General features: G+C 41.7%; 1 protein-coding gene across 7 annotated transcripts in view; it reads left to right on the forward strand.

Annotated features, from left to right (window-relative positions):
• Positions 1-17,766, forward strand: part of LOC122658736 (HBS1-like protein) — a 70,170-nt gene extending 52,404 nt beyond the window's left edge. For 6 of the 7 annotated variants that reach the window (XM_043853829.1, XM_043853824.1, XM_043853826.1 and 3 more), the window contains 7 exons: positions 5,152-5,459; positions 5,817-5,927; positions 6,037-6,524; positions 7,767-7,935; positions 15,494-15,733; positions 15,816-15,950; positions 17,275-17,495. In XM_043853829.1, the coding sequence (XP_043709764.1) occupies positions 5,152-5,459; positions 5,817-5,927; positions 6,037-6,524; positions 7,767-7,935; positions 15,494-15,733; positions 15,816-15,950; positions 17,275-17,397 (1,574 nt within the window). In that variant the 3' untranslated portion in view covers positions 17,398-17,495. The other variant, XR_006332487.1, reaches the window with a different exon arrangement.
• The last annotated feature ends 1,938 nt before the right edge of the window (positions 17,767-19,704 follow it).

A 19,704-nucleotide genomic window follows, 5' to 3' on the forward strand; every position in this document is an offset into this window, starting at 1 on the left:
TTTCCACCTATTTTGATAAGGATTCAAAGGTGTGTTTGGTTGGGGGTTGATTTGGGGCTTGAAATGGGTTTTAAAACACAATAGAATCCACATAGGTCTTAGGTTAGTGTTCTTAGGGTTTAGTTAGGCCATATGGGCCACAAATGGTCTAAAATAACCAAGGGTTAAGCCCTGGGCCAAGGCAAGATGAAACCAAGCCAATAGAACATCCATATGACAGATTTTTGTACTGGGCGGATGATGCAGGCGGTTCATGCATCGTCCGCCACTGTATCAGCTGCCGGGGCAAAATACAACAGACCTCTGCCCACTGTTTTGACCATAACTCGGTCGATACATAACGAAATGGCGCGATTCAAAATGCGTTGTAAACTAGACTTGAAGGGCTACATTTTTCATGAAGAAACCTTTGACAAAATCAGAAAGGAAGGTCCTCGAAATTGGGTTCAAAGATGGCTGTAGTGTATTGACAGCAGGCTAGAATTTGAATTGACTCTGACGATCTTGTCTACTTCGAGGATGTTAAGGTAACGGTTTAAAAGGAGTTCTAATTGGGGTTGTTATACATGAAGGGAGGACATGAAAGAGTATCAATAATACACATGGAAGCCAAGGCAATGATCAAGAACCAAATCATGTAAAATGAGCAAACAAGAAGGTACAAGGTCTAAGTCTAAGGCTTGCCTAGCCAAGGTCTTCCTTCGAGACTTTGAAGGGCTGTACAAGCTACGCAACAACACATACACAAGTATTACTAGTACGAGTTGGGTCATGGGTGTAACAACATATGCCCGAATCTGATCAAACTCCACGTTTAGACCGGCCAGGAAGTCATACACCCATAGCTTGTCTTCATGCTTCTTAAAAGCTGTAGCATTAGTAGAGCGAACAGCCCGAAAATCCTCATAAAAATCCAGCTTTTGCCACATACCTTGTAACTCGGAATAATACTGAGAAAGTGTCATCTCCTTCTGCTTCATTCCATGAATCTTCTTTCTCAATTCATAAACTTGTGCATCATTCCCTACCTGGGAGTAGGTGTCCTTGGCTGCCTTCCAAGTCTTGGCAGCAGTGTCCCATCAAAAGATAGCCCCTTGCAATGTTAGGGTTCATCAAATTCAGCAGGAAAGACATAACAAGGGAGTTGTCAGAACTCCATTTTTTTAGAGATGGACCAGCAATTGTAGGCTTCTCAGATTCACCTGTGAGATACCTGAAAAAACCACGGGAATCGATTGACAAGAAGCAGGATTTGGACCACATCAAATAATTGCTCCCATCCAATTTGATAGAGCTAACAGGGAACAGAGGAAGTCACCATGAGTTCCAAGACTTACTCCGTCCAAAACAGTTGATGCAGTATAAACATCTGTCTCCGTCTTGACTGCTGATCTCAAAGATTTCACGAACCAATCTCGGAGAAAATCACGAACACATGATACATCAGCCGCAGCAAACAACAACTAGCAAATGAATACCAAACACCAAATGAAACTGAAGTTACATATCAGATCTGGTTTAGATCATGGAGGAACAACCAGGGACAAACCCTTGGTGGGAAAAAGCACCACTGAGGGTGGGAAGGAAATCACAGCAATAATGCTCTAAGGACAAATCTACCCTTGTACCCCGTATTACCCCGTATTACAACACGAGGAAACCAAAGTTTGTTCTCCATGCTCCATGCACATTACAGGAACCTTTTACATTCGTCAGAGATGACCGCTTTTAAGAGGAGAGTTGATGCAGCTGCACCACAACCTAAAAGGGCCAACATAAGAGTCCAAATCAAGACAACCCATGACTTAGTGTGGCCAGGCTATTCTCAGCCTTGCTGTGGACTCATTTGGGCATCCAAGACCCAGCCAGCACTCCTAAAAGCTGACTGTTCAATTTGTGCCTTTCTATTTTGCTTTTCATGTTCCTAGGTTATTAATGTAGTGGGTTTTACTTTCCTAGGTAGTATTAATTAGTCTTTTAGTTTTCCTAGATAAGTAGTTATTGCTTGATTGTAGTTTTCAATGTCTTAGGGACAGATTTCCATGTCTAGGAATTGTTATCTATGTTTGAGGAATTCCAAAGGTGTTCTGGAATTATAAGAGTTTCTTTAATGTTATTTTGCTATACGCCTATACACAATACTTCCACCTCTATGTAATGCAAATCCTGGCTTCTCTCAAAGGCACCCATCGAATTTTACAGCATCCAGAACTTTGTGAAAATCCTCTCTTTGAGAACTTACTTGTGAGAATCAAGTGTGAGAACTTACTTCTGAGAATCAAGTGTGCCTAGGTGGGACTCTAGGCTGCCACCTATCTATCTTCATCTTCAACTATCATCATCATCTCCATCATTCATTTTCATCACCATTGCGGTTATTTTTTTTTTAGATCTGGATAATATTCTCTTCCAGAATTAGTCCTGGCGTAATAGCCCCCTAGGCTACACCATAGGGCCACTCCCAAGAAAGGATGTGATCCCCAGAATTTATGGCCAAAAGAAGAGGACATGAAGAAGTTCGACTCTATTGCTGAACTCAGTATAGTTCTGAATATGGAAACAGCCTCTATGCGAAGTGGGGGTAAGGCTGCGTACGTTGGCCCCTCCCAGACCTTTGCAGTAGCAGGAGCCACGTGCACTGGGACGCTCTAGGGTAAGTCACGAGATGAAGAGAGAGATGGCGAGAAAGGGAGGAAAAATGTTGAAGAAAAGAATAGGGAAGAGAAGGAGATCAGGAAGGAGAAAAGAGAGTTAAGAAGAACTCACCAGACAGGGACTTAACTGAATCAAGCAATGGAAGAAATAGGGAAGGAAGAGAGAAAGCCAGAGCTGCGGAGAAGGGAGAGAGGTCACACAGCCTGCAATCGCACCACACCGGTAAACAAAAAAAACCAAATTTTCTTATTTCACTCTCCTCTTCCATTGTTGAGTTACATAGTATATATTAAAAGAAATCCAACTCAAACTAGAAACCTACTGAACTGGTAAACTACTTAAACAAATCTCCCACATAGCTATCTCAACAATGTAAAACAAAATGCAATTACAAATATTTCTCCAAACAACTGAATAAAACCCTATCAACCCCCTTTGGACCAAAAATCAGTTTTAGGACCGGTTTGTCTCAGTCTAGGTTTCTAGATCGGATGGTCATGCTGGTCCAACCATGATAGAGCTACTGCATCGCACTATACACCCTGTGGGAGGAGATGGGAGCTCTAGTGGCGGTTTTCTTTGCACCAAGGGTGTCTGGTGCATGTCGGAGGAAGCATGTACAAGAGGTTATCGACCCCATCACACTTGTAGTGGTTGTTTTGTTGATTTCAAACTAATTTCTACAGGACATATATATTTTTGGGCGTCTTTGAGTAGTTTTGGATCTGTTGATCGTTGCCCATCAGATTCAGATAATGCAAAAATGTGGTTCCTTGTAGGGATGACACCATTGTGACAGGTCTGCTGGTCTTTTTTTTTTTTTTGTGGTGAATAATAAAAATATATTACCAAAGCCCGAGATGGGTGAAAAGGGAAAGCTGGGGAAGGGGAAATACAAGGGAGGGAGAAAGGGGGAGGGGAAGAGCCAAGCCCCACTAACGGGAGCGCAGCAGAGAGCTATCTAGGCCCCAGGTAACAACAATATGCCTGTTCCTTGGGGAGTCCAAAAAAGTCTTGATGGGCAAAAGATTGAGTTTAGAGGAAACCTCCCAAGAGATGGCTTTCCAAATCAGGTCAAAAGAACGAGAGTTGGAAGTCCTTCTCCTAAGGTTCCTCTCCATCCAAATGTGGTAGAGGGTAGTGCCGAAAACAAGCCTGCCAATGGTGTCACAGGTAGTGTCACCAGTGAAAGTCGTAACCATCCAAAGCCACTCGCGGTCGAAGCTAAGAATTCTCCTGCTGCGAGGCCAAATGAACGAGAGGGCTTTTGTCCAAATGGTGGAGGTGAAAGGGCAGGCGAAAAAAAGGTGGTCAATGTCCTCAGAGCCATTCCAACAGAAAACACAAGAAGGGGGGGCAGGGATTCTTCGGTGGGAGAGGAAGGCTTGGGTAGGGAGGCAAAGGTTGAGGGTTCTCCAAGCAAGGAAGCTGTGTCGGGGGATGTGGCCTTTGAACCAGACTAGCTTGTGCCAAAGGACAGAAGGGGCATGGTGTCTAACTAGGTTCCAGGCTGATTTGAAGGTAAAGATGCCATTGTTTGAGGGAAGCCAACAGACCTTGTCCACTAGACCATGGTGGGGGGGGGGGGGAAGGGAGAAGGGGGGGGAGGGAGGCCCAGATAAGAGAGAGAGAGGGGGGGGGGGAGGGGGGAGGGGAGGGGAGGGACCAATTGCCATAAGAGATGATGGAAGAGAGAGGAGCAGATTTTTGTTATGGGTCTATTTTTGTTATGGGTCCATTTGATTTTGTTAACTGTAGCATATTGGGTTTTCTGAAAACCAGACTTTTAGAGTGTCTTTTCTCTAAGTGGTGGATTATTTTTGTTTAATGGCGAGGTTCTATAGATTGTAGCTTTCTTCAGTCGCAATGTTGGAACACCTATCACAGAATAAGAAACAGAGAATAATTGCATAGCCAAGGTCTTAAGGAGAAAATTAGTTGATGGTGGAGCTTCCTTTTGCCATTTTACTTGAATGGAATTAGTTGAGTTCTATTGTAAGACTTGGTGCATTTGCTGTTCTGGGGCTATAGGCTTCTTGAGTCGTGCTCTTTCCGTTAGTAGTCTGTCAGTGCATTATTTTCCTTTTCCCCATCTCACTTGGGTTTGAAGGTTTTCATTACGTTGGCTTAATTAATGTATGTTGCTGATAAATAAATATATAAATATATAGTTAAAATAAGAATGAGTTTCATCATTATTTTCCCTGCACAAAGGATGTTAGTAACCTTCATTAATATGTTCCTTTGCTTTCTAGATATTCCCGATATCTTCTTATCCTTCATTTATACTCACTTGGTGTGGTGCTTTACGTCTCCTGATCTTCCTCTTAAGTTACTGCCTGTGAGTTTTTTTGTCATGTGAAGGCTAATTGACTTAATTTGTCTTTATATATCTTCTATCCCCCCCCCCCCCCCCAAAAAAAAAAAAAAAGAGTGTTAGTGTTACAGTATTATATCTTCATTTGCAGCTAACTTAATGGACGGTGGCATCTTCAGGAGCTCTCTCAAGCATCACTGAGAAAAATAGATCAGTTACAGCTGTTCCAAGAAGTGGAAGACAAGAGAGTTCATCAGTCCCATTGGCAAATGGTAGACGAATTCCTGCTAATGAAAGCAGGTCTACTTTTAGTGAAGATAACTCACACAGTCTAACCAACAGTTTAAGCATAACTGTAGAAGTAAACTCTGAAGGCTCGAGGAACGTAAATAATAGAAGAGCTGTTTCTCCTTCCCAATACAAGCCTGAGGCATGGATGCTTTCTGATAATGAAGAAGGGTCAAAGAATCAACTAAATCTTGCTATTGTAAGTAAACAATCTGGTTGAATCTTCACTAAAAAAAGGGGTGTACCCAGTGCACAAGGCTCCCGCCACTGCAGGGTCTGGGGAAGGTCATAATGTATGCAGCCTTACTACCCCCCATTTTGCGGAGAGGCTGTTTGCTGACTCGAACCTGCGACCACTAAGTTGCAATGGAGCAACCTTACCGTTGCGCCGACGACCGCCCTTTGATTGAATTTTCACTCAAATAAACTAAAATCAGATAACAGAAACATCGTTGAATCAGATAACCTCTAGGATTTGCCATTTATTGCTCTTTTTAATTGCTTTGGAATCATTAAGCATAAATCTAATATCTAATCTTGTACAAAATGATCATAGGTTGGCCATGTTGATTCTGGAAAATCAACACTGTCAGGGAAACTGCTACATCTTGTGGGACGAATATCCCAGAAAGAAATGCACAAATATGAGAAAGAGGCTAAGTTGAAGGTATATGCGATTAATTCCAATCCAATATTGTTTCTTGCAGGCCCGCAATATTTATTTTTTAGGGTTATCTTTGTTGGGTATTAATGTTCTGTTTTATCGTCCGATGCAGGGAAAAGGATCTTTTGCTTATGCTTGGGTGCTGGATGAAAGTGCTGAAGAAAGGGAAAGGGGTATAACAATGACTGTGGCTGTTGCTTATTTTGACTCCAAGAAATATCATGTTGTTGTGCTTGATTCACCAGGCCATAAAGATTTTGTCCCAAACATGATATCTGGTGCTACACAAGCAGATGCTGCAATTCTTGTCATAGATGCTTCGACTGGTGCATTTGAGACAGGTATGGACAGTAATGGTGGGCAAACAAGGGAGCATGCACAACTCATCAGAAGTTTTGGTGTTGATCAAATTATTGTTGCTGTTAATAAAATGGATGCTGTGGGATACTCCAAGGAGCGGTTTGAATTAATAAAACAGCAACTAGGAATGTTTCTCCGTTCTTGTGGTTTCAAAGACTCCTCCATGTTGTGGATCCCCTTGAGCAACATAGAAAATCAGAATTTAGTGACGGCTGCATCTGATGGTCGTTTGTCATCTTGGTGAGTTTGCTTTACCATCTTAATTGCAATCCCTAGTCAAATTTTGGGAAAAAGAACACTGCCCGGAAGCGCTCCCCATGCCCTCTCACATGGGGCAGTGAAATGACCACCCACCCCTCCCCTTGAATGCCCGTGCTCGTGCTCCCATTGGCCCCCATGCTGGCGTAGTGGCCATGCAGCCTTGCAGCAAACTCCTTCCCCTAATTTTTTTTACCCATTTCTTTGCATCAGTAATGGTGAATTTTATTAATTTGGAAAATCAGAAGAAAATAATGAATGAGAAAAGGGATCAGCATCCTCACCAAAAGCAAAAGTATGGAACTCATGGAAGAGACAAGATTGATGGTAGTGATTTGTTGGTTAGGATCATAGTTGGTTAAAATGGAAATGGCAAAAAACAGAGTTCAGTATGGATGTGTTTTAAAAGGCTTGGAACCTGAATGGTGACGGTCAAAGAAATGGTCAAACTTTTGAGAATGGAAAAAAATGGAAACGGATCTTGTGGGTTTTAATGATTAAATTTGAACCATACAGGACAAAAAAAGCCAATATACATGCATAAATTGAGATATAATTACCTAAATGCCTGCATCAAAAGTTCAAAGTAACTACTACACTTTTTTCTCCTATTTTCTAATTATATTGTCTAAGCTTTCAAGTCTCATGACACTCAATTACCTACATATTACAACCATCCATTCCAATATCAGAATCAACAATAACACACGTCCAAGGAGTTTGTTTGAATTAACATATCAAGAAACAATTACTACCAAAAAAAGAAAAAAGAGAACATCCATTTTCAGAAGGGATACAATATTCAGAAATTATTACAGGTACATAGCATGCCTTCTGTTTTTTGTAACCAAACACACCTTCTCTGTTAACAGATACATATAAAAACATGTATTATAACCAAATAGCTAAATTTGAGTCAAGTACAATAGGTACATATAACCAAGCACGCCTTGTCTGTTAAGACTTCGGACAGATTGCAAAATTGCAACCCGATTTCCCATTCTGCGTTACTATGCCTTAGTCGTTCAGTTAATTATAATCATTCATATCTCATATCTTTACTCATTATGTCACAAATCTACGAAAGGAGTTGTGCTAGAGGACTAGTCAGTGCTAAATGTTCACCATCATCTATGTTCATTATTGTTTTGGTATAAGAGTTATTTAAAATCAGATTAATATTTCAGAAGTTGATACAGATTGAGAATAATTACATGCTTGCAGGTATCGGGGCCCATATCTGTTGGATGCAATAGATTCTCTACATCCTCCTGTTAGGGATGTCTCAAAGCCACTGCTTCTGCCCATATGTGATGTCATTAAATCACATTCACTAGGGCAGGTGGCTGTCAGTGGTAAATTGGAGGCTGGAGCCCTTCGAAGTGGTTCGAAGGTATGTAGCCCTGGTGATTGGATTGTTATCACGTAATCAGTAACATTGCTATTAGCTATCTTGAGAAAAATCCTTTTACTGCATGAGAAGGTGAGGAGGGATCATGATATAGCATTCAAATGTTCAGTTTTGTCATTCCCGGAACAAGTTATTTATTTATGTATTTATTTGGGATAAGCTTTGAAAGAGTTTATTGAATTGCCTTAAGATATTGATTTATCCTTGTGAAAAGACATCTTTGGTGACTTTTTTTTTTTTTTTGTGATTCCTTTTAATAATTTCAAGTTCATGATATCATATGCTACTTACTGGAATATCTGGCATATGGTATTTATTTATTTTCCTACAGAAAGGAACTGTTTTCCCCATTGAATAAAATAATTGAAGTATGCTGACAGATATGCTGGACAGTCATCTCAAAGATTAGTCAGTGTCTGGGTTTACTGCCATGGGAGTGTTTTTGTACTCGATACAAAGAGCTTGCATGCATCTCATGCTGCAAAAGTGGTTCTGTTAGAAGCCACGAAATATAATGCTTGAGTGATCATAATCGATTACACAGGCCCTGTATTTATATTAAGCTGAATAATAAAGAATCCAAGTACAAATAGGAATCTAACTCAGTCCTAATCCTATTAGGGATTCCTATTACAACTAGGAATACCAAACTAGGACTCGGCTGAGGGAGAAAAACAATAAAAAAAGAGAAAAATAAAGAAGGGAATAAAGAGAGAAAATTCTAATATGACTAGGAGTACTTCCCCAATCGGGTAGGGGACAGTCCTAATAGAATTAGGACTACTTACCCCAATCGGGTAAGTGATAAGTAGCCTGTTTCAACACTCCCCCTCAAGTTGGAGCAAAGATGTCGATCATGCCCAACTTGACTAGATTAGGATGAAACAATTTTCCAGATAATCCCTTGGTGAAGATATCAGCAAGTTGATCAGCAGATGTCACAAAGGGAATACAAATCAACCCATCTTCTAACTTCTCTTTGATGAAATGTCTATCCACCTCAACATGCTTGGTACGATCATGCTGTACTGGGTTGTGTGCTATGCTGATTGCAGCCTTGTTGTCACAGTACAACATCATAGGAAGACGAATAGGAACACCAAGATCTTGTAGCAAACCTTTAAGCCAGAGTAACTCACAAATACCTTGTGCCATAGCTCGAAACTCAGCTTCAGCACTAGAACGAGCAACTACATTTTGCTTTTTGCTACGCCAAGTGACAAGATTTCCACCTACAAAGGAGCAATACCCAGAGATAGACTTACTATCCGCAGAACCAGCCCAATCGGCATCAGTGTATGCCTCAATCCGTAGTGTGACCATGTGCAGACAGAAGAATTCCTTTTCCAGGAGCTGACTTCAGATAATGCAGAATACGAAGAACAGCCCCCACATGAGAAGAGTAGGGATCATGCATAAACTGACTCACAGTACTCACAGCGACGTCAGGACGAGTATGTGAGAGATAAATCAGCTTCCCTATAAGCCTTTGATACCGACCTTTATCAACAGGCTCACCCTCTTTTTCTTTGAGACGAACAGTAGGATCCATAGGAGTATCTGAAGGGTGACAGCCTAACAACCCGGTTTCAGCCAATAAGTCTAGGATATACTTTCTTTGGGAGAGAAAGATGCCCTTAGAAGATCTGGCAACCTCAATCCCGAGAAAGTATCGTAGTTTCCCTAGATCTTTAATCTCAAATTCTTATCCAAGGAAGGTCGTCAACCGTCTGATCTCATCACCATCATTGCCAGTAACCACTATGTCATCCATGTAGACTATAAGAACAGTGAGTTTTTCACCAACCCGCTTTAGAAAGAGTGTGTGATCAGCATTACTCTGCTTATAGCCCACAGAAATCATCGCCTTGTGGAACCGGCCAAACCATGCTCGAGGTGATTGCTTCAGCTCATATAGTGCATGCTTCAATTTGCACACTTTACCTTGGTTTTTTTCACAAGAAAATTCCAGTGGAATATCCATGTACACCTCCTCATCTAATTCCCCATTCAGGAAAGCATTTTTTACATCCAGCTGTTGTAAATCCCATCCAAGGTTGACTGCAAAAGATAACAACACACCAACAGTATTCAGCTTTGCAACAGGTCAAAGGTTTCCTGATAATCAATGCCGTATGTCTGAGTAAACCCCTTGGCCACTAGTCGTGCCTTATACCTATCCACGGTGCCATCCATCTTCTGTTTCACTACAAACACCCACTTACATCCAACTGTTCTCTTCCCAGGTGGAAGAACCACAAGCTCCCACGTGTTATTTTTCTTCAAGGCCTCCATTTCTTCCATCATTGCTGCCTTCCACTTTCCATCTGATAGAGCTTCCTGCCAATGGTTAGGAATACAAACAGAAGAAAGAGAAGAAACAAAAGCACGAAAGGATGGAGAAAGGGAGTCTGATGCTGATTCATCACCAAATAGGGCTTGTTTCATTGAGAATAAGTCTAGGGTTGGGTTACATACATGTTGGGCCTTTGATCCCATGGGTTTCTAATGTAATAGGCCACTTTTATGGGCCTAAAATATGGGTATATAGGTTGCATACGGGATTAGCCCAATACTTAGTTTATTTTTATGTTTTTTAATTGAACCGGTTGAAATTGGTTGCATCCAATTGGTTCAATTTAAGTGATCATGTGACTTAGTTAAGTGGTCATGTGACAACTTAAGTGGTCATGTGATTTAAGTTGGGTTGGATTAGGACTCTATAAATCCAGCTATGTTTTGAGTCTATTTCCTTTAGGATTCTAGTTTCCTAGTCAGTTTAAGTTACCTAATAGGTTAGGGATAGGGTTAGGCCATTCCTTTTTAGTGTCTAAGTCTATTTTTGAGTCTTCTATATAAGTTTGTAAGGGCGGCCAGCATTAGATACGAATTTGATTAATAAAAATTAGCTTTATGCTTGCTGCCATTGCTGCTGCTCTTTGTGAGTGTATATCCTTGTGGATCTCAAGGTGGATAGGGTGGGTGGACTCCTGCAACTCCTTGCATTATGAAGATCGGGAGGTTCTCTCAAGTCATCAAGCTGCGGCCATTGTCCTGCAATACAGTGAGTTTGAACCTGTTTTCTTATTTCAAACCTTCTTCTATCATCCTTTATCTTCCCTTAGACCTAATCCACATTCCCCTCCATCCATCAAGCCCTAATCTCCATTAAACCTGCAGCTCCTACCTCAACTAGGACTCCCCCATAACTCCAGATTTAGCCATCAATTTCAAACCCTACTTCCAGCCTACATTCCCCACATCATTCCCCACACTCGACCTTAACCCTAGCCCTTAGTCTCCACTATAACCCCTCCATTCCTCCACGCCATTAAAACCCAAAATCTGCAACTCAATTTTGTCCAGAATTGCAGAATTTTAAAACCTTACCAAATCCTATTATTTTTATACCATATTGACCCCCTAGACCTCCCCATTAAAGCCATATAAGACCCATTCCCAATTTCCCATCCTAAACCCTAGAATTAACCTAAAACCTAGTGCTGTCCATTCGAACCAGCAACCCCTTTTTGCTATTGATCCTGTTATCTGGCTCCTAGTAGGTCTCCTACCTATCTAGGACTACATTAGAGTCATAAGATACAACATGGGATATGGGATGTTGAGTGCAAGCCCTGACACCTTTGCGAAGAGCAATAGGTAAATCAGGAGAATGAACATTACCAGGTGGAGAGGCAGGTTCTGGATCCAGGTTCGGCAATTGGATGGGTACTGGAGCAACAGTTGATTGAACCTGCTTATGTTTGCTTGCATAGGTCTGTACACCACTGTCATCAATCCTCCTTTGAAATTCACTAATAGTTCTCTGGACAGGAGTAGTTCTCTGGACAGGAGTCTGGACTAGGGTAGATTGCTCCCCCTGAATAGGGATGGTCTCCCCCTGTATAGGGACCTCTCCCCCTGACTCAGAGGGAGGACTAGGGGAGAAAGAACTAGGAGCAAGCCAATCAGGCTCATTGTAAACAGACTGAAGTAGAGGTGGAGAGTCTATAGTCAGCACATCTTCACTAACACTCTCCCCCTGAAGAGGAGGGGACACATAATAGGATACATTCTCATGAAAGACGACATCCATGCTGACGAAGGTCCTGCGGGATGGAGGGTAATAACATTTGTACCCCTTCTGAGTTGCAGAGTAACCTAAGAAAATGCAGCGGAGACTACGTGGTTCAAGTTTACCAGGGGACCATGTATCCCTGACATAATAGATGCATCCAAACACCCTAGGGGGGACAACAAAGGATGAAGAGCCAAGTAGGAGCTCAATGGGGGGTCGGGATTGAAGAACCCGACCAGGCAGCCTATTAATTAAATAGGTTGCAGTAAGGACAGCATCCCCCCAATAAAAGGAAGGCACATTGCGAGCAAACATAAGTGCTCTAGCGACCTCCAAGAGGTGGCGATTTTTCCTCTCAGCCACACCATTTTGGGCTGGAGTGTCAACACAGCTGGTCTGGTAGAGGATCCCATGGGCAGCAAGGTAATTTTGGAACTGACCGTCCATGTACTCTGTCCCATTGTCACTCCGCAAAATGCGAAGGGTGGCACTGAACTGGGTTTTAACCATCTGGTGAAAATGTTGAAAACATGAAAAGACCTCACTCTTTGTGTGCATGAGGTAGACCCAAATAAATCTAGAAAAACAATCAATAAATGTGACATACCACTGATGACCCGAAAGTGAAACTTTTCTACTAGGACCCCACACATCAGTATGACCAACATGAAATAAGGAAGAAGACCTATTATTAGAAATGGGATAATTTGAACGTGTCTGTTTGGCCAAGACACAAGGCTCACAAAAAAAATCTTCCTTATTACATTCTTTAACTAATGCAGGAAATAAAGTGGATAAGGTTCCTAGAGGTGAATGACCTAGTCTAGAGTGCCATTTATGTAATTCAGAAGAAAAAGATGCCTGGTGATAAAGCCTAGAAGGTAATGCCTGGGTAGGAGCAAGGTCGCCATCAAGCAGGTACAATCTGCCATGCACTTTACCCGATCCAATCGTCTTCCCCGAGTCCAATTCCTGAAAAACACAATGAGTAGGAAAAAAAGTCACTTTGCAATTTAGAGATTTGGTAATACTGCTAATGGAAAGAAGGTTAGTGGTAAACTTGGGAATATGCAGCACAGAAGACAAAGTAAGGGAAGGGGAACATCCGATGGATCCTTTCCCTGAGATAGAGGAGAGGGACCCATCAACAATTTTAACCTTATCTTTCCCAGAAGTAGGAAAATATGAATGGAAGAGGTTAGAAGAACCTGTCATATGATCAGTGGCACCGGAGTCTATAATCTATGGAGTGGAGACAACCGATGCGCAATGACCAACAAAGGAAATACCTGTACGGGCAAAGAAGGAACCTGTATTGGCAGCAGATGTAGTAGAGGTAGCGGAAGTGTGTAACAGACGCCGGAGAGCTTGGAGTTCTTCTTGGGAGAAACCAATATCAGTAGTGGGGCCTGGAGCTACACTTTCAGTATGATTGGCTTTGTTTTTAGGCTTAGCACGACCTTGTTTGGCCTCAAAATCAGCAGGCTTCCCATGTAGTTTCCAACACTGTGCCTTAGTGTGATACGGTTTGTGACAATGTTCACACTTCACAGGCTCTTTGGCTGTAGCAGCGGTAGCAATACTCTCAGAAGAAGGAGTTGTGGTGGAGTCAGAAGCCTGTAAGGCCGATCTCTCAACTTTAGGAGCAACCATCATAGCAACCCGTCGAGTCTCTTCACTGTGAACATATGAAAAAGTTTCCTTTAAAGTGGGGAAAGGAACCCTACCAAGGACCTGCACCCGAATAGGATCATAATCATCATTAAGGCCAGCCAAAAAATCATACACCCGAAACTGGTCCACATAGGAGTGATTGTAATGTCGGCAGTAGTAGTAGGCTGAAATCGAGCATAATGATCCAGTTGCTGCCATAAGCATTTGAGGGCAGCATAGTACTTAGTGACAGATAACTCCTTCTGAGTAGTGTTCTGAAGGGTCTTCCTGATCTCATAAACCTGTGCACCACTTCTTGATCGGCTATAGGTTCCCTTGACAGCAGTCCATATCTGAGTAGCTGTGTCAAGGAGGAGATACTGGCTAGAGAGGTCAGTGTGCATAGAATTCAAAACAAAGGACATGACCATAGCATCGTTGGCAGCCCATTTAGTACGGGCAGCACCTTCCTCAATGGGTTGTTTGGTGGTGCCAGTAAGGTGTCCAGTGAGGTTTCTACCAGCCACAGTCAAGGAGAGAGATCTGGCCCATATGAGATAATTGGTGCCATCTAGTTTAATGGCGGCAGCATAAGGGAGGAATTCTGTCCGGGACTGAGAATCCCCTCAAAAGTTGGCTGCGGTAACATCTGAATCTCCCATGGTGTATAAAACTTGGGCAGCAATGATGTAAAAAAAAACCAGTAACTTCTGATGAGGGAATAAGAAACCCTAAATTTGAAAAAATTTAGGAATAGCTTAAAAAAGTTGCAGGTCTGAATCTGATTTAGTTTGGATTAAAAAAAAACTGCAATCTGAAAGTATGTAGGTGTAGATCAACAAATGCAGGAACCAATCTCCAAGAAAAATACAGAAATCCAGCTTGAAAAAGGTAGTAGCTAGATCTCCAAGGCTTGGAGGAAACCTGCGGCAGATTCTGATCACACCCAAGTTTATATAATCTTCAGTGAGGTGGCATTGAGGGCAGCAGCTAAACCTTCATTGGATCACCTCAAAGGTGCTGCCCTGAATGAGAGAGAGAGTCCAAGAGTGGTGGAGAAGAAGAAGACCTGTAGCCGAGAGAGTTGGAGAAGAAGAAGAACCAGAAAATTTGAGGGGAGGAGCTGCTCTTCAGATCAGATCAGAAGTGGCTCTGATACCATGTTAGAAGCGACGAAATATAATGCTTGAGTGATCATAATCGATCACACAGGCCCTGTATTTATATTAAGCTGAATAATAAAGAATCCAAGTACAAATAGGAATCTACCTCAGTCCTAATCCTATTAGGGATTCCTAGTACAACTAGGAATACCAAACTAGGACTCGGCTGAGGGAGAAAAACAATAAAAAAAGAGATAAATAAAAGAGGGAATAAAGAGGGAAAATCCTAATATGACTAGGAGTACTTCCCCAATCGGGTAGGGGACAGTCCTAATAGAATTAGGACTGCTTACCCCAATCGGGTAAGTGATAAGTAGCCTATTTCAACAGGTTCACTGATATATTGATCCAAAATATTCAATGTGAGCCACTTCTTGTATGGCTTATGGCTCTTAATTCTGGGAGGTTTGGTTATCCTCTTAAAGGGTTTTATTTTCCTGTTAGAATCCTTCCAATTTTCAAACTGTAGCTCTTTCTTGGATGATTAAGATTGTCTGGCTGTTAAATTTTTGGCATAGTCCATGCTAGAAGTGATAAATTGTCTCCTGAGTGCAGGACGAAAGTTTTTTTTGTTACTTAGAAGCTTTCCACTTATGGTTACCACCTCATTTACTAGTACAATAATTAGAATTTATGTTGGTTATAGGTTATTGTCATGCCATCAGGTGATTTAGCGACTGTGCGCTCTCTAGAACGTGATTCTCAATCTTGCACAACAGCAAGAGCTGGAGACAATGTTGCTGTCAGTCTGCAAGGCATTGATGGAGGCAATGTGATGGCTGGGGGTGTACTGTGTCACCCAGATTTCCCTGTGGCAGTCGCAACCCATTTAGAGCTGAAGGTCCTCACATTGGAAGCTGCTTTGCCCATCCTTATTGGTTCTCAGGTTCATATTCTCTCAGAAAAAATTTCCCACTACATTCTCATTATTTATGAATATATAAATTGAGTAAATATGGAATGAGCAGGTGGAGTTTCATGTACATCATGCAAAAGAGGCTGCAAGAGTTGTAAGGATATTGTCATTGCTTGATCAGAAGACTGGCAAGGTCACAAAAAGGGCACCCCGTTGTCTTACAGCTAAGCAGAGTGCAGTAATAGAGGTACAGTTACAATTTATTGATATATCATTGCTGGTGAAATCAGCAAAAAGCCTGTGCAGTAGATGGGTGTGATTTATAGAATGAGAAAACAAAGAAAAATATTATTACATTTTAAGAACTGCAAATGTATAGAAATAAGTACCACAAACACAAAAGGAAGAAATGTACAATATAAATTCGATTAAACAATTGAATGGATTAGGTGTTTAACTAACCTATTTCGTTGCACATGCAAAAAAAAATTTGGTGGGGGGGGGTGTGTGTGTGTGTGTTGGAGAATAGATAATTTTTATTGGGCCACACCATGCAAAGCGAATACAAAACAGAAACTGTATAAATACAAATAAAAAAAAAGTTAGATTATAGCAGTATTTCTCCATTTGTCCCTTTACTCTGTAGGATGTGTCCAAATGTACTTCGACTCTTTCCCCACTCCTCTAGCTAAGGAATTTGCTAATGTGTTGGCGGCCCTAAATAAATATGCTTCTCTTGGATGTTGTGCCTCCTCAGTCTATGATATCCATCTAATAACCACAGCTGATTCCCCTCCCACAATCAGGTCTAGGGCTTGTGTGACTGTTCTGATCTTAGCTGTATTGGAGTTTGTTAATACTAATTGGATAGAAAAATAGCCTCAAAATGTCTCTCTCCTTACCTCTGGATACCCTGTTGCCCCTCTTCTCTCAAACTGTCTGTGGATGGGTCTCCACAATAGCTTCCTCTTATCACAAGGAGATAGAATTCCAGAATTACTCAATGTCAGCATGCAAGAGGAAAAATCCAAGAGACTTCTTATCAAAAGAAGGAAAAGAAAAAAAAAAAAAAAAAAAAAACTTTTTGAATTACCAAAAAATGATGTCACCCCTCTCACACCGTCAAAATGAATGAACAGTTAACTCACAAATTCCCTATCCTACGATATGTTTGACACATTTGAGATAGAAGGGAGGCTTCTCTTCTGGAACTAGTGTCATGCGTTTGCTTTTTTAGGTCAAATCTCTTGAATTAGAACTTTTTTGTTTTGAAGGAGCCTTTGATTCCAAACCAGTTTTTGGGAGGCTATGTTGGTTTTATGGACACTACTTATAACGAGTTTCATGGGTTGACACTTCATTATGGGGATGTAGTGTCTGTTTTTTTGCTTCAGTGCTTGCTTAGTTTTGAACAGCTATTTCTGGCATTTTATAATTTGACCGGATCTGCCTATACTTTTGCTTATTTGAAAGTACATATTAATAAATACATTGTAGCACAGTGCTGTAATTTGCTCCACTTATAACTTCGTTTTCTTTCTTTTTTTTTCCCCCTTGTTCCCTAATTTCAGGTGGTTTTGGAAGGAGCAGTTTGTATAAGAGAGTTCTCCGATTGTCGAGCTCTTGGTAGGGTTTTCCTACGAGGATCAGGAAGAACTGTTGCTGTAGGTATTGTTACCCGAATAATTGAGTAATTGGTTGTTGGGTGGAGCACATGCCGTAGCTCTATGCATGACCATGAAGTCCAGAAATGATTTGAGATGTGGCTTTAGAAGTTGTTTTATAACCTTTGAGATGTTTCGCAAGTTTGTTTTATAACCCTCTTTGCATCAGATGTGAAAGAGAAGCAATGGAGAATATTAGGCTGGAAACGAGAGACCAGTCTGGACATCTTCAAATCTATCAATCATGCCGAAGAATGTGGAAGTGCTTTGGGATTGGTTCCTTGAAAATTAGGGTACCCCGGTGAGCCTATGGCTCATGCATGACCCAGTTCTAGGAGTTCAGTATCTAGAATTTTGGTTGGATATAATGGAAATAGATCTCCCCCCCCACCCCCACCCCGCCCTTCCCCCAATGTACAGTGCAAATTCACTAGTTGAAACGTGCATTCTCGTCCTTTACATGGTTAAGAGTGCTTCTACATTATAGAAGATGGACGATGTTGTAGAGATACTTAAGGATGTCAATTGGTTCGGTCAAAGATACAACATGTAGAAACAAAAATCGAACTGAAACCGGATAGGAGCCAATTTTTTCAAACTAGAATCGAACTGCTTTGGTTCTGTTTTATTTGGTTTTTAATTGGTTTTGACCTGATTTGTATTCAGTTTGGGCCTTATTGTAAGTGTTTGGACTAGGGGTGCAAGTGGCCTTGACGTCCCAATTTCGAACAAGGCCTGGGTTGAGATATCCTGGCCGTGAGTCGGGGCCGGGCTTGGCCAGGGCAGAGGCCTCGGGCTGAGCCTCTCATCCGGCCCATCTTAACCCTGTCTTCTTCTTCCTAGCTTGGTCAGCCTATGCATCTCCTTCCCTCCCGTTCCCCATTGTCAGGGCCAATCAGGTTCAGTCCGGTCTGACATTGAGTGTGGGTCAGGATTGGATTTTTCTGACCCTGAGCCACGGCCGGGCCGTGTCAGGCCTGCTAAGGGGACTCAGGGTTGGATTGGGGTTTTAAAAAGCTCTGGCACAACCCAACCCTGTGGAAGCTCTATTAAATACGGATACCCCCTAAAATGGACCCAATATTCCTCATGCAGCCCTAAGGTTTAGACAATTTCACATGCACCCCTTGAAAATTTCACCTACACCTTTTACTTTTCAACCTAAAGCCATTTAAGTTCATGCCGTTAATTTCAGACGTTAAATGCTAACGTATCAGATTTTGAAGAAGGTAATATATAATTATACCCTTGATAGGGCATAATTATGAAAATGCCCTCATTGTTTTTATGATTTGAGGGTACATAATGTAATTTTACATTTACGTGTTTTTTTTTCGTTTTTCTTCCTCCCGGTTTTTTTGCCGGCGTGAAACCCCTTGTCCTCTGTTTGTTTCAGAAGTGGAGCCTTCCCAAATGACCTCCCCTGTTTGCGTCCAAGGCTACTACCTCCGAGCAACGGTAACGAGGATGGTGGGGGGATGGGGGGGGTGGGGCAGGGGATAAACACAAAATAGGGTCGGGAAAGGTTTTGCATAGTGGGGGAAGGGGTGGGGCAGGGATTGAGTGGCCGTCTGAAAGTATTGTGAGGTTGTTGGAAATGGAGAGTAATGGGGGGTTGCTGCAGCAGTAGGCTTGTGAAGCTTTATTTTGAGTTATTGTTCAGAAATGATGGGGTTACTTCGATTTTGGGTTATTGTATAGAAATGGTGGTGTTCCTTCGATTTTTAGAGATTTTGAAATAGTTTCAGCTGATATTCATGGTCCCTATTGGTTGTGTGCTTTTTTTTTTTTTTTTTTTTTGATGAAAACCAAACCATATATATTAAGAAACTTGGGGGGGGGGGGGGGGTGTGAAAGAGTTTGTACAGTTGTGTGGGGGTATGACACCATTTAAAGGTTGGAGTTGAAAAGTTGTGTGAGTTCAGCAAGTTTCAAAAAACTAGTCAAAATGTTCCATGGGATTACGGGAGAGGTCTTAATTGTAAAAAAGTCAAAAAGTTGTTTGCTGCAGCATCATATTTCCTTTAAGATGATATGTTCCGCAACCGCTATCTTCCATCCTTGAAGAATACCACTTAGCTCTGCTTCCATATCATTCGCGGATGCTATTCGACCGGTTCTGGTTAGAGTTCTTTCTCCATTAATGAACATGGAAAATGCCCACTTGGCTATTCTAAGTTCGGGATAAAAAACTCCTGCGACCAGCAAACCAGGGAAGTCCATGTTGGAGTCAGTTATAGAAGCAACATCATTTGGGCAATGATTAGGTGGGCAAGGTGTGTGTGGTGCTGTTTTCATGGGTGGATCAATAGATGGTGGAATTAACTTAAGATCAGA

This window comes from Telopea speciosissima, chromosome 4 (assembly GCF_018873765.1).
Source record: "Telopea speciosissima isolate NSW1024214 ecotype Mountain lineage chromosome 4, Tspe_v1, whole genome shotgun sequence".
Lineage (NCBI taxonomy): Eukaryota > Viridiplantae > Streptophyta > Magnoliopsida > Proteales > Proteaceae > Telopea > Telopea speciosissima.